Genomic DNA, 15,668 nt, shown 5'->3' on the forward strand with positions numbered 1-15,668 from the left:
TATTCCGCCCACCAATGTTGCTTGGGTGGATCATGTGACCAGCCTCCATAGCAGCATCGCTGGTCCTCAGGGAGGAAAGGCACTGGCGGGAGAACTCTCCACGTGAAACTCAGTGTGGTGTCGCACTGGGGTGGGCAGAGTAGATCTGTCAAAGAACTTGTCCATTTCCCCTTCCCTGCTTCGCTCAGGAACTGCTGCCACAATTGCTGCAACTAGGAGCCAGGAAATGTGGGTGGAGGTTACATTTGTCTTAAAAGCACTTACTTGAGACTCAGGCACATGTGCAATGGTAGTGGGGGTACCCCCAAAGGTCACTTCAACACCTGAAACCCTGAGGATCAGGTTGCTAAGTGGGCAGTTTCTCGACCTCTCAGTGGGTCACACTTTGACAAGTTCTTTGACAAGTATGGAATATGCCGCTGCTGCGCTGCATAGCGGACAGGCAGACCTGCGTTCGTGCGCAGCTGTGCAAAAGCGGCAATGATTTTTTAAAAAAAATTACAACATTTGCAAACATTCCAAGACACCCCTCCCAAGTAATTGCACAAATTACAATCTGCACAAATGCAGAACCCAGGAATAAGATGCCCCAAATCTTCCTGGAATTTTTTTTAAAAAATCAATGCAGTCCACCCTTGAATACTGGACTGGAAATGCTGCAGAAATACGCCGAGCTTAAAAAAAATGGATTTCCAAGTGTTGCAAATCTCTGTTCTATGTCCTGGGGTACTCTCCTAGGACTATAGGATTGCTCCCTTAATCTACTAAACATTGCTCTTAAAATGTTTGGGTTTTGAACCCAGTTCACTGTTAATATTTGTACTTATGAGAAATTTATTTTAAAATATTTGAAGAACCACTAATAGGTGTGCCAAATGTTCTTATTTCTTTATAATAAGCTCCTTTGAATTTACATTTAAAGGTGTCAGATTCATATCTACATATTTACAGAAAACACAAAGATCTTACAATGAACTGAAAATAGTAAAGAACCCCCAAAACAGCAGAGATAATTGCTATGAAATTTGCTGCACCCACTGATAAATATGCTAAACCTGATATTCTAAAAAGGGCCAAGAAGTGTGAAGAAAGTTATTCCCAAAATTACATCTCTAATACTCCCTGATATCTTTTGGGTTTGTGTGTGAGAAAGAAAAATCTATCCTTAAGGGTGGTGGTGGTGGTGGTGGTAACAGTTACTGATCAAAATCCTGCTCCTGCAAGTGCGCTTTAAAGTTTTGCTGTGCTTTTTTTTAATGTTAGGCAATCTGATCACAGCTCTCCCATGCGTCACCTCTATTTTGCCCCAGACATAAGCACGAGTCACTTACTGGTGTCTCCAACGCTGCTCACATCTTTAACCAAGCCATTGATGCTTGAAGAGGCGCCACAGGCTGAGATGGCTCTAGGTGGACGTTTGCCGGGCACCTTGACGGTAGTACGGAGCAGGTCCATTTCTTTGCCATGGGTGCTATGGATATAATCCTGGAGAGGCACGGAGAACAAGGAGAAGAAGCTAAGACTGGACACACCTGTCGTGTTTCTCAAAACCTACTGCCTTCTTGGGAGACAATAGCGAGGCCTGCTAAGTAATCTACAAAGCTTTATTTAAGCAATAAACATCTCTTCCCACTTGAAGAGAGTCTAATCCCTTGGAACTTTCCCCCTAGGCAAACTAAGCGAGACAAATGTCCTTTCAAGAAGAATGGAAAGCCTTTTCCTAAGATGCGTTAACTTCAGAGAGGCTAGTTCTGAGGCGGCTTCTGACGCGATGCGAGCTGGGCTGACTTTCCCCTTCCTTCTTGTCGCTCTGCCCGTTTTAGTCTACGGCGTACTCTAGGATTGGCTAACCTGTCGGTGCTCTCTCCTTTGGAAGAATATTGGCTTCCCACTGACTGCGTATTATTTGCCCTTGACGAGATAAGCTCTGGAGAGAGTTCACCCCCAGCTGGTGTACTTTCTCGCCCACTGGTACAGGCTGGCCTGTTTCTGGCGCTGACTCCTCTACTCCAGAGTCTGATTCTGACTGCACCTGAAACACCTTCTTCCAACCCAGGGGGAGCAGGGCTAGACATGACAACACCACAGAAGCACGCCTCTTTTTCACTCTAGCTTTCTTAATCTGGAATTATTAGCATACCTAGTTCCATCCTCTCTCAAATCGCAAAGCCAGTCTAGAATCTGCACTCCTTTCCTACGCATGCATCGAAAGTCTCTGGAGGAGTCTACCCTTTAACCCCTTTGATTATGTGAATGGCAGGATGGCGTATGGAGGCTTTCAGGCCAGGGTTTTATCCTGCTATCGCCCTGCTTCAAACAAACTTTTACAAGGGGGATCCAGACACGGTTGTCTTCCATTTGTAACCCTCCTGCGCTTTCCCACTGCCTCTTCCATCTTTCTTTGTACCAAAAAACAACAACAACAACACATTACTGAACAATGCCTTTTGATTTGAGGAGGTTCTACCCGTAAAAGATGGTCTAAAAATCATTTAAAATAAGATTTTTTAAAAATAAAGTGCTAGGAACACTCTGTCTGGAAGTGCCATAAGCATGTTAGAAGGAAACTACTCTGCACTAATGATCATGATTATTCCCGTCTAGACATTCTAGAGAATCACTGCCAGAGTCTGGCTTCTCAGTGGGGACCCCGTCACACCTGAGAGTGTTTCTCATTTCATGTGTCCGCCATGCCTCCCTCTTAGATCACTGACACTGCAATCTACTCAGAAGCATGCCCTACTAAGTTCAATGGCACTTACTCCCAGGTTAATGTGTATAGGTTTGTAGCTTGAATGAGGCCGTTAATTGTTTTGCTCTTTACTCACACACAATTTTAATGCTTTTGGTACATTCCCTACTGTTGTTGTCACTGTTGAAAAGGCAGCATGTTCATTTTATGGGGAGGGGGAAAATTGGATTCCCCACTCCACCGATGAGGCATAAAAACTCCAGGAGAGGAAGCACAACTCACTTGAGTTTCCCCACTATTTAGTGTACCTATGTGCTTAAGGTTGCAATCCTATACACACTTACCTGGGAGTAAGTAGTATTGAATTAACTGGGAATGCCTTCTGAGTTAACAGGAACAGGACTGCGCTGTATGTGTACTTAGATCTTGCAAAGGAGTAGTAGTAGTACAAACTAGATGTAGTTGGCTCTCCCACTAGTATCCTGTTCACTGCCCCACCAGCCACAGTGGCACCACCCTCCACTGTTCTCTTTACCATTTCTTCTGAAGGTCCAAGGGAACTCTGGCCTTGGACAATTAAGGCCTAATTCTCCAATTACATAAAATGGGAATTGTAATGACCAGATACAAAAGAGGGCAGGGCTCCTGCAGCTTTGACTGTTGTGATGAAGAGGGAATTTCACCAAGTGCTGCATGCATCCAAATGACCCCTGCTGAAATTCCCTTTTCTATGCAACTGTTAAAGATACAGGAACCCTGTCCTCCTTTCCATAGGGTCACCCTAGTAATGACATATTGATTCACACAGAGCTGTTGTGATGGTGATATACAAATTAAGATCGTGGACCCTTTGCCAATTCATTGTGACAAATATAAATGATAAACAGCAGCCTCAACAGTAAGGAACACTATGGGAACGAAGTAACATTGCCATGTTAATCCATTTGCTGCATGACACTGGAAATGACACAAATCTTAAATACTTCTGGTATCCTCCACTTCCTGACAGAAAAGCGACGAGGTCCTTGGTACTGCCCGTTGGGTACCATTCGCCAGATCATAGCAGTTGCCATACTTCCCCACCCAAGGTGCTTCATCTAAAAATGACCATGTTGCCTATTCGATGAACCCCCAAACAAGACCATCCAGGGACATAGATCATGGATTGTTCTGCCGATGGTGCACTTACGTTGATGCTGGGGTGATAAAAGAGAAGCCCATTGCTGGACAGAGTCACATATTTTTTCTTCCACTCTTTGTTCAGAGAGTTGCCGCTTCGTTTCAGCAAGAAGCTCTAATGGGAGAGAAAAGTGGGGGGTTAAGCTAGGGTGCTGGGGCTTTCCCCACAGAGCATGGCCGGCCCTACCTTGGGGCAGAGTAAGGCGACTGCCTCAGGCAGCTGATTTTGAGTGTCATGAAAAGGCAATAAATTGTCCGTTAGTTCATTTATTATTATTGTATTTTTACTGCCAGGGAGTGGTGCGTGTGGGATTTTCAGCCTTAGGGACCAAAATAACTTAGCTGGCCTTGGATACTATGCATTTAGCTCTGGAAAGGGGCAGGGAATGTCACCGTTTGCTGCTCCACCACAGGCAGCAAAATGCCTTGGGTCAACTCTGCACAAATTTTGGTTCACCTGTTTGATTGGTATGGCTCGGCCACTCCCGGTGTTGTCTCCTTTGCTGTCCAGGCTCCGCTTCTCTGTGTCGCTCCCTCTGCGATTCTACAAAGAGATACAGAGATGGCTCCAATGTAATGCCTAACTGTGGTTTGCCACCATGTCCCAACAAACCATGGTTTGCAAATGGCTACCAAACTAGGATCTGTAACCAGGGTTTGAAGATGGTTTGCAAACCCCTAGGGGCAAACTATGGTTTGACATTACATCTGAATTAACAAACCATGGTTTGGGACATTGTTTCATCCTTGCTTTGGAACAAGATATGGTAACACTCAAGAAAATTTTGGGAACAGGGGAAACCCACAAACCGTAGCTAGCCTGTCCACCCAGAACACAAATCATGGTTCAGAGTCTTAAACTACAGTCAGCACAAACCATGTTTTGGTGTTACATCTGAACCTACTTATAGAGAGATAAGTATTTCTTCTGTCGCCCCTGGATTATGGAACAGCCTGCCGAAGGAGATTCATAATATTAACTCTCTCTGTGATTTTAAGGCAGCTTTGAAGCCTGGTCTTTTCCGGCAGGCATACCCAGATTAATGTAAAATCAAGAATTTTTAAAATGTGTTGATTCCTGTACTAATGTTGTTCCCCGCCTTGATCCAAAGGGAGAGGCGGGTAAGAAATTATTATTATTATTATTATTATTATTATTATTATTATTATTATTATTATTATTAATATTATTATTATATTAAGTAGGAAAGGGGCAGCAATTCAATCTAATGGGTTTCAAATTTCCTAGCCTTTCACATTCTTCTTCATCAACTTATTTATTTATTTATTTATTTATTTATTTATTTGTTTGTACCCTGACTTTCCCCCAATACTGGGCCTCATTGAAAGTTCTCAGGAGAGTTTTAGGGCATGAAATAAAGATGCTATCCAAGTGAGTGCTGTACAAAGAAACTCTGCCTCTTTGTATAGTGCTATGATTCCCCACTCTCGATAAATAGAATCATATCATAGAATCATAGAATAGTAGAGTTGGAAGGGTTCTTAAAGGCCATTGAGTCCAACCCCCTGCTCAATGCAGGAATCCACCCTACAGCATACCTGACAGATGGTTGTCCAGCTGCCTCTTGAATGCCTCTAGTGTGGGAGAGCCCACAACCTCCCTAGGTAACTGGTTCCCTTTTCGTACTGCTCTAACAGTCAGGAAGTTTTTCCTGATTTCCAGCCGGAATCTGGCTTCCTTTAACTTGAGCCCGTTATTCTCTGTCCTGCACTCTGGGATGATCGAGAAAAGATCCTGGCCCTCCTCTGTGGGACAACCTTTTACGTATTTGAAGAGTGCTATCATGTCTCCCCTCAATCTTCTCTTCTTTAGGCTAAACATGCCCAGTTGTTTCAGTCTTTCAGTCAATACAACCAACAGCTGGTATCTAGCCAAATTCCCCACAGTTGTTGTGGTTAATTTTCCTGCCCTCCAACAGCTAAGGGTCTGGATTGGGGCCATCCACCCCTGGGCTTCCCCTCCTCCTCCCTCTCTGATGCCGGTGCCCTCCTGTGGAACTTACGGCGAAAAGGCTTGTCCGGCGTTTGGTCCCACGGTGCAGGGAGCTCGGTGTGCCAATTATAGCCGAGGCCTCACTGCGCAGCTCCCGATGGCTGATGTTGGGTGTGGAAGGCAGTGATGAAGAGTAGTCACTTGTGTGGCCACCGTTACTTGCCTAGAAAAGAGTCCAGGGAGACTTATTTATTACATTTATATACCGCCCCCTAGCCGAAGCTCTCTGGGCAGTTTACAAAGGTTAAGGACTTAGAACAGACCCTTACCCATTGGAAGGACATTCCAAAAATGGCAGCCGTTAAAAGCACGATTCTTTTCCCTCTCCCCTGCTTCCACCCAGTGGTAGCAGTGGGGAATTGCAGTGTATATGGCGGCACAGGCCACTGCCGCAGAAGTTTCTCCTACTTTCAGTTTTTGCTCTTTAGATGAAAGATGGCACAGAATCACTCCATGCCAACCCGTCACCCATTTTGCAACCCTTGCTGGTTCTGTTCTTCTTCCCATCTGCCAGGCAGGCAAGCAAGCAAGAGCAGAAGTACCGGATGAAGGCCGACAGGCAAGTGGGCAGCAAGGACTAGAAGTGCTTTATTTATTCCAACCTGGAGCCCTCCAGATGCATTTAACTACAGCTCCCATCATCCCCACCAACAGGTGGGGATAATAGGAATTGTAGCCCAATACATCTGGAGGGGGGAAGGTTGCAGAAGGCTGATTTATTCCAACACACTCAGTTGGTTTGAGACTTTATGTCACAGAATGTGAGGCACTTGGGTAAAAATCTGAAAAACTTTCCCGAACGCTTCTCCCCCATGCCCCATTGATATCATTATGGCACCCCAGTTTAATTGTGCAGGCCTGGCCCAGGACAATTAGCCGCTCCATATAACCGCACCATGTGATTCGAGTTGTTTGCCACAAGATCCTTTTCCAATGCTGCAGAGCCACGGCGACTCCTTTCTCCAATTTGCATCGTTATTGCTACACCGTGAACAGTTGAGCGGCTTGGGCAGGTGAGCTGGCATTAAGAGCATAAGAACGTAAGAGGAGCCCTGCTGGATCAGACTGAGGGTCCACCTAGTCCAGCATTCTGTTCACACGGTGGCCAACGAGCTGTCGGCCAGGGACCAACAAAGAAGGACATGGTGCAACAGAACCCTCCAACCCATGTTCCACAGCAACTGGTGCACACAGGCTTACAGCCTCGAATACTGGATGTAGCACATAACCATCAGGGCTAGTAGCCATTGATAGCTTTCTCCTTCAGGAATTTATCCAACCCCTCTTTTAAAGCCATCCAAATTGGTGGCCATCACTACTTCTTGTGGTAGCAAATGCCACAGTTTAACTGTGTGCTGTGTGAAGAAGTCCTTCCTTTTATGTGTCCTGAATGTCCCACCAATCAGCTTCATGGGATGACCCCTTTGGGTTCTAGTATTTTGAGAGAGGGAAAAAAATGTCTCCCTGTCCACATTCTCCACACCATGCATTATTTTGTACACCTCTATCATGTCTCCCCTTAGCCTCCTTTTTTCCAAGCTAAACAATCCCAGTGGATGTAACCTTCCCTCATAGGGGAGATGCTCCAGTCCCTTAATCATAGAATCATAGAATAGTAGAGTTGGAAGGAGCCTATAAGGCCATCGAGTCCAACCCCCTCATTTTAGTTGCCCTTTTCTGCACTTTTTCCAGCTCTATTATTACACTCTAGGAAAGGATAGGACCCTCCACTGGCCCTTAAGACTTGTTTTCCACCTTCTGTGGTGGTGCTTCATGGCATTTTTGTTTTAAATCCCTGGGGAAAGAATGAAACACCTGAGCATCAAGCGTGCCCCTCCCATCCTTGCTGCCTAGGTCCCTGTGCCATTTCCAAGAGGAAGCCCTGGTTCCTGGAACTGGGCCAGGACGTGGAGTTGTACTCAAGACGAAGTAGATGCCACCCACCGGTGTGGAGACTGCTGAATGGCTGGGTGTGCTAGGCAGAGATTTGCAAGATGCAAGGAGCTGCTGCTGCTTCTTCATATTCACAATCTTCTGGGCAACTGAAGTAGGGAAGGGAGAAAGCCACATGTCAGTCAGGGCACTGCTTGGATCCTCCAATTGCCCCACAAAGACTCTTTGGAGATGGGCTGTAGCCAAGCCCACAGAGGGCACAGACTCAGTGACATCTAAGCCCCACAGGCACTGTTTGAGTTCCACCCCACCCACCCACTCACCCAAAGGGGCCACGTCACACCCTGAACAAACTTCTGTGTGTGTGTGTGTGTGTTGGGTTAACACGCACATCCAGCAGCATGGGTGTCGTTCGATGGGGTATGAGCCTGTCCTGAAGCCGAGTGTGTGTGTGACTAAGACAAGCATTTGGGATGGGACTGATCATACGGGTCGTTTTCACACCGTGCTGGGAGGGTGTCAATCAGGTGATATGATTAATCCCACTTCCATGGTCACACTATTCACACATGCTTCCCTGCAATATGGGGTTGCACCATGCGCAAGCCACTCCCATATGAAGGGGGGAGCTGACCTTCCTTTGTCTGAATCTAGCAAATATTACAGGGTGCTATCAGAGGCTCCTTAAAGCAGCAGCCTTGTAGTTCCTCCAATCCAGACGTGCTGACGGCAAAAACAGTCTGGGCACAACTACATTTCCCCTACAACCACAAAACTGCACGCAGGGCCAGTCTCTGATCGATGCAGTGCCCTGTCTCTGCTAAAGCCACTCTAATGTAGACAGAACTGCTGGCCCCATCTCTGGATATGCAGGAGTGCATCCACTGGGAGCATCAGAGGCCTGCCCATGCCCACCCTTTGCCTCCAGCCATTGGCCTGGTTCACACAACACAACAAGCCAGACTATGGGTTGAGTGTGGGCTGAGTTTGAGTTCTTGTGGAATTGTGGATTGTTGTGCTGCTCTTAACAAACCATGGTTTGTTAACCATGAACAATCCACAGGTCACAACCCAACAACAAACCATGGGTTCTCTTCATGGGTTGCTCATGGTTAAGTAACTATGGTTTGTTAGCACAGCTGGGTTCACCTAAGACAACAACCCAAGGTTTAACAAGAAACCATGATTCAACAACAACCAATACTCAACCCATACTCAACACGTACCATGGTTTATTATGTTGTGTGAACCCAGCCACTAAGACTGCATTCAAGAGCCAGTTCTCACAGTTCTGCTGGCATGTAGATTCTACACATAGAATGATAGAATCATAGAATAGTAGGGTTGGAAGGGGCCTATAAGGCCATCGAGTCCAACCCCCTGCTCAATGCAGGAATCATTTACTGTGAACCAAATGAAATTCTCCCCTATCCTTATTCCTTGCAGACTTCCATTTCTTTCAGGCAAAGTTCACATTGGAAGGGGGAATCTTGCCATTTCATGCCAGCTGGGCTTGGCCATGAATACACTCTCATTGCTGGTTTCTTTACTTAATTGCTATTATACTCTTCCCATGCCCAGAATAGCTAACAGAATAAAGCAGCCCATTCAAAACAATAAATATACAAGATACATAAAAGAATGAAAAGAATGTAACAGCAACTGATGGAACAAATTTAAAGCAATAAAAATGCCCTGAGGCAGCAGAACATTATGTGCAATTAGTGCATAGAGGCATAAGTATTCCTACGCATCTTCACTTACATGATCCGTCATGTTTGCAGCAAACAGATTGAGCATGTAGGGTGCACATCCATAATGATGTGTGCGCATATGCACCAGTCACATGTGATGTTCGTCTTCACTGGAGAGGAATAGAGTGTTCCAACCAAGACATACCCTCTCACCCTACCACATGTAGAGCCTACATCCTGGGGAGATCTGTGTTTATTCACCATTAGAGATGTTGAAATATGTTCTGCTTTGGCTCTATAGGCAGTCTTCTTGCCATAACTCACAGACCTGACCCTGTTCCCCGCCCGCCTCCAACACACATTCCACAAAAGTATTCACCTTCACTGAAGACCCGGTCAACGTTGAGCCCATAAGTGGCACACGTCTCATAGTAGAGACAACGGCGCATTTCGGTGCAGAGAGTCCGGGCTCGGGAATCCTCAATCACACGTGGGTTGCTGGCGCTGATTTTATCTGCAAGGAAGAAGGGAAAAGAGACCGCCTTCCACTTCTGAGCTGGACAGAAATCCATTGCTGTCAACAAGACCTACTTTTCAGTAGACATGCAACAGCTTGGGCTGTATTTACTACTCTCCTTTTAGCTGCCTCCATGCCACATTCAGTCTATTAATACAAAAACAGCTTCCAGTATTGTTCTGTTGGTTCATTCTCTAGCCCTTTCCAACATACATAGATAAGGCTGGGGGACGAGACTATAGATCCAGAAATTGGCCTGATTGTTTTATGGTGTTGCTTTGTCCAAATCTGGTGCATCTGCTTCAGCCTTTGCTGCTCCCTCTGACTCACCACTTGGTTCCTGACCTCAGCTGGCCTCAGCTGATCCTCCAGCCCTTCAGATCAGCACCTTGACCGAGTTCAACAGATGAACTTGTTTGCACTTAACTTGGCTTTAATGCCTCCTGCCTTGCTGGATCAGCCCTTATCACTGCCCAGAGCCTTGGATAGAATCCAGCAAAGGCTTACCTGGCAATACCACCCCCGCTTCAGTGTCTGGCACACGCTAGAGCATTGGGTCATTGCTAAGAGCCCACAGATGTCCTGAATACCAATGGCATTCCCAGCTCAAAGTGAGGTCAACAGCCTGCTACAGAACAACTCGGAGGGCGTGTATTCCTGTCTGCCATTGCATGAGCAGAAATTAGTATAAGAACACTTCTACATTTTTTAAAAAAAATGCAAGTTTCTAGCCCTTATGGCAGTCTTCCCCAATCTGGTGACCTTCAGATGTTTGGGGCTACAAATCCCATTAGCCCCAGCCAGCATAGCCAATTGTCACGAATCCTGGGAGTTAGGGTTCAAAACATCTGTAGAGCACCACGTTTGGGGTGGCTGCATTAGGGGTGTGGAGATAGGTGTGGGCAATTCCTGAGGGAAGCTCAGAAATTATAGAAGGACTAAATGGCATTTCCAGGGGTCAAAAAGGGGCAGGGTCTCTATGGTATCTATGCATAGTTTCCCGTAATTAACAGAAGCAGAAACAATTATGTAAAATATGAAATAGATGGAAACGTGTGAGCGCAGAATTTCAGCTAATTTGGCAAATATGCAAGGGTATCTTTGGGCAGAATTTTCAGTCAACCAATCAATCAGAGGGTATTCAAACGCCACAGCTCTAGAATTCCAAGAACTCCTGGGCAAGAGACTATCCATGCCCCCCGCTTACTGTGAGTGAGAGATCTAAATGGAGCACCCTAGAGCTCCCGGCCCAGATGACCCACGCAAGCAAGCTAAACTACATGCCAAATCGTTTTCTTAAAGTTGCCTTTCAGCTGTTCAATAGTCAACCAAAAGACCATTTTGCTGTTTTCCATGCCAGTGCTACCCAGCCTCTGGTGCTACCTGGCCCCAACACCACACATTCATATTCTGCGTTAATACCAAGAAACTCCTTGGATCTACACTCATCACTACTAACGGAGGTTAGAAGACCACAATTCTCCCAAACAGGTGTGCACTGAAAGGAGGCAAAAATCATCCATCCCTCTTGATACCCAAACAGTACAAATATGGTTCAGGGCAGGCCTAGTGAAGAGTAAAGGGTGGAAACCAGAGCTATGCAGTGCCTTCTGTATTTCAGGGATGGGGAACATGTGGCCCTCCAGATGTTGTTGAACTGCAACTCCCGTCATCCCTCATCATTGGCTATGCTGGCTATGCTGGGAGTTGTAGTCCAGCAATGTCTGAAAGGCCACACATTCCCCCTGCTTTATTTGAAGGTTTTTCCCAGTTTTCTCCAGCCTACCCAATGGGCTCCCAGTTGGCCTCAGGCCCACAAACTAACTACCCAGCCTCAACACCCATCTATATATCGATGTAAAATTATTTCTAGGCTGACTTTAAGGGTGGAACCCTTTCAACCTTCAGGCATTTCCTTCAAGAGTAAGTTCCTCTGTAGGTCTGTACCCTCTCCCACTCACCCTGAGTGCCCACAAGAGCAAGCGCCATGTCAGAGACGGCACGGTAGTTCGTGAGGAGCCCGTAGTACTGAGTCAGCTCTTGGAAACTGGCCTCATTCTCCAGGCTGAAGACAAAGATGACGGCATCTGCCCAATTTGCAAACTGCAAGGGGGGAAGGTAAACAAGAGGGAGAGGGAGTTAACATTTTGTGTCCACTCAGAGTGGAACCAGAAGCGTGAGGAGATGCTACTATTCCAGGCTCTTCCCACATATACGAAACCTCAACCACGTGGACCACTAAAACCAAAGCACCTGAGAACGTCCGGTTTTTATTTCAGGCTTGCCACAATTTTGTCTCCATAGCAACTCCTTATGGTCAAACTAGACACAACAGGGTCAGCCATGTTTGTCATAAAGCATGGGGCGCCATCCAATTTTAAATAAAGGGGGTGTGTGGGTAAGGGAAGTGGAACCCTTCCCCTCCTTTCCTCCCTGTGTTTCATGGCCTGAGGCGCTTTTCTCCCAGCCTGGCTCATTGATCAGAACTGGGCTAAGAGAGAATCCCTGGGGCAGCAGACCATGGGGAGATACAGTGGGTGAGGGTTCAACTCCCCTGACCCATCCACCCCTTTTGAAGTAAAAACCGAGATACATCCACATTCATTACATGAATGAGCAAGACAAGTGAATGACAGGCGAGGCAGCGTCCAGCATATGTATTTTGGCCTTCAGTTTGAAGTTCCCCTTACGCCTGGAACGCTCTTCCAGAACACTTGAGAACTACAAACTCAATCACTGCTTTTAAAACTCAGCTAAAAACTTTTCTTTTCCCTATAGCCTTCAAATATTGAGTTTGTTCTGACTCTATACTGTTAGCTTCACCCTACACGGTGCCTGTTTACACTTCCCTGTGCCTGTTTGCATTCTCCTTCCCTCTTTATTGTTTACTACAACTTATTAGATTGTAAGCCTATGCGGCAGGGTCTTGCTATTTACTGTGTTATCTGTACAGCACCATGTACATTGATGGTGCTATATAAATAAATAAATAAATAATAATAATAATAATAATAATAATAATAATAATAATAATAATAAGTGTTTCCCTTGCAGTTAGAATAGCTTGTTTAAAATGTGATGTGGTGGTCCTTTCACAGAACTTCTACTAGCCTCAAATGGGCTGTGGTTTCTAGATTCTGTAATGACAAGAGTCTTTCCCAGACTATGAGCACTGAGTAAAAGAACAGCTGCCCCACATAGAGACATGGGCCCAGTTCAGACACTTACTCAGCTGAAACAGTTCCAACACCTCACCACCCTCCAGCATTTGTTAACTGAGGCCGCCGTCTCTCTTCCCTAATGGTGGCCCTGGCCCCACAGATGGAGAGTATGAGCGCTCAGTTCTGCACCGCACGAGCTGGAGCACCAGCCAAGTAAGTGCCTGAACTGGGCCACAGACACAAATGTGAACCATACACTGGGCCTGTTCAGACGACACTTCAGGGACTGAGGTTAGCGAAACTGTGGTTCTCTGGGCTTAGCACTAACCACAGGCCGTGCTGTCGCACACAACACTTTAAGCCAGTGGTTCCCAAAGTTGGCGGTACCGCCCCCTTGGGGGCGGTGAGATTGCATAGGGGGGCGTTAAGAGGCAAAGGGGCAGCAGGGGGACGCTTGAGGTGGTCTTTTCCGTACCAGGAGTTTTGGTTACAGAAGGAAATTTCTGATCGCTATCCTGCACTATGGAGAGTGGTTAAGAAGCTCCTCATTGCATTTCCAACATCATATTTGGTGGAATGTGGTTTTAGTGTGGTCTGCCTACTTCTCTCCAAGCAAAGAAATTGACTCCAGATTACTAAACGTGGTGATTTAAGGCTCATGTTAAGTGACTTTAAACCAGACATTGGGAAACTGGTTTCACTTCATCAAGCCCATCCATCACATTAAGAATTTACAGAATAGTGAGGTACTCTACCCTAATTACTAAATGAGATATCTAATATTCTTGCTAAACGACTATCAGACTTTGAAAAGATGATATCACTGGATCAAGTTCATCAATTATGTTTAATTGAATAAACTAAACAAATGTAATTGGATTCTGAATAAATATTCAATGAATTGTTACTGTTTTGAATTTTATTGTTATTATCTTCCTTAGTGGGTCGTTGAAAACCACTATTCTGAATAATGATTTTTATAGTGTAAGGTAGGGGGCACTGGGCATGAATTTGTGGAACCAGGGGGCGGTTACCTGAAAAAGTTTGGGAACCACTGCTTTAAGCCATGGTTAGAACCACTAACCCTGCTGCAGATGGTCTGACTGTGGTTAGTGAATGAGCAGGATTTAGCAAAACACATCGCACAAGACACCTTAGACCCTGCTGCTTAATCAAAAGCCTCAACCAGCAGGGTTTGAGGTGTCTCCTGAACAGGCCCACTATGAATAGCATTTTTTTCTTCTTCTTTGTGCCTCCTAACTAGGTTTTCTTGGTACCTCGCTTCTTTCAACCCTAGACAGTAAAGCATTTGAAAAAGCGGCATATATTTCAAGGATGCAGCATATGCCAAATGAATAATGGCAGTGAAGTTTTTATTTTCTTTAGCAAGAGAGGTTGGGTCCATATTTGTCCATTGCTTCTACTGAGAGGAAAGCAAGTTGGGTTATCAGATGATGATGAGTGCTCCTTTGCCTTTAGCAGCAAGCCTGACATACTGAAATTTAGCAGGTTGAAGCTTTTCCTAACATGCCTGAGAACTCTTTACTAGTGAAATGACTATTTCTCAGGCTGCTGTTAAAAGACAAAGGAGCATGATCGGTAAAAACTTTGGCAACCCTAAAAGGAAGAAAAGAGAGGAGTTATGCTGGCCAATTAGGACTTTGGAATACTCGAAAAGCTACTTTTCTTCCGGATGTTTTTCCTGCATGAATCAGGCTTCTATGCAGCAGATAGAGAACAATTTCTAGCCACCTGCACACAATAATGATATGATCAGTTTTTGGAGTGCGTGAAAAAAATCAAGGAAAATTTCAAGTTACCTACTCGAGCAAAAGAAATCCAACAAAATTTGGGGGAAGCTGAAAGAATGCTGATTACATTAGTAAAATTCCCCAGATGGTGGGCGGAAACCTACAAAAAGTACCTGCTTTATTATTTAGCCCTGTCAAATCCTGAGATTAGGAGAGGTAACAATGTTTTAAACAGAATATAAAGAAAATCTTACTAAAATAGAAATCTTATAGTCTCTCTATAGAGTTATATATTATCTATGTTGGGGTAGTAATACCCACTACATGAACATTAAAAAAATGAAGAAAAAAAAGATTAGACTAATGAATGGAGGTCAGAAAGTCTTAGCCATGATAGTTAAATCTAAGACTCCTGAGACATTTACAAGCAGGGCGTGATGGAGGTAGCTTTCCCCATGTCCTGTTCTTTGGGGTACGCTACCTCTGTATAAGGCAGGGATGCAGAACGTCTTTCAGCCTGAATGCCAAATTCTAGTCTGGAGAAGTTCTTATTGCCAGTAACTAAGCCTTAGGAGAAGCATCAACTTTTCAGAATGGGAAAAACTGCAAAAGCCAGGTTGGGAGAAAGAGGGTGGGGGGCACTGGAGAACCTTGGGTGGGTTGAGTTTGGCCCACAGGCCTGAGTTTCAACACTCCCGCATTATAGAGAGTGTTCTGATCTCTGGCCAGATCCACACCAAGCAGGATATATATCGGTATGAAAGCGG

At 45.4% G+C, this 15,668-nt stretch overlaps 1 protein-coding gene across 5 annotated transcripts in view; it reads right to left on the reverse strand.

Moving 5' to 3' along the window:
* The window catches only part of AGAP2 (ArfGAP with GTPase domain, ankyrin repeat and PH domain 2), a 135,812-nt gene that overhangs the window by 22,810 nt on the left and 97,334 nt on the right, over positions 1-15,668 (reverse strand). For all 5 annotated transcript variants that reach the window (XM_063119673.1, XM_063119674.1, XM_063119676.1 and 2 more), the window contains exons 5-11: positions 11,951-12,092; positions 9,852-9,986; positions 7,830-7,927; positions 5,896-6,048; positions 4,329-4,415; positions 3,882-3,986; positions 1,332-1,485 (exon numbers count right to left, since the gene is read on the reverse strand). In XM_063119673.1, coding sequence (XP_062975743.1) covers positions 1,332-1,485; positions 3,882-3,986; positions 4,329-4,415; positions 5,896-6,048; positions 7,830-7,927; positions 9,852-9,986; positions 11,951-12,092 — 874 coding nt within the window. The remainder of the gene's footprint in view (positions 1-1,331; positions 1,486-3,881; positions 3,987-4,328; positions 4,416-5,895; positions 6,049-7,829; positions 7,928-9,851; positions 9,987-11,950; positions 12,093-15,668) is intronic.

Source organism: Elgaria multicarinata, chromosome 3 (assembly GCF_023053635.1).
Source record: "Elgaria multicarinata webbii isolate HBS135686 ecotype San Diego chromosome 3, rElgMul1.1.pri, whole genome shotgun sequence".
Taxonomy (NCBI): domain Eukaryota; kingdom Metazoa; phylum Chordata; class Lepidosauria; order Squamata; family Anguidae; genus Elgaria; species Elgaria multicarinata.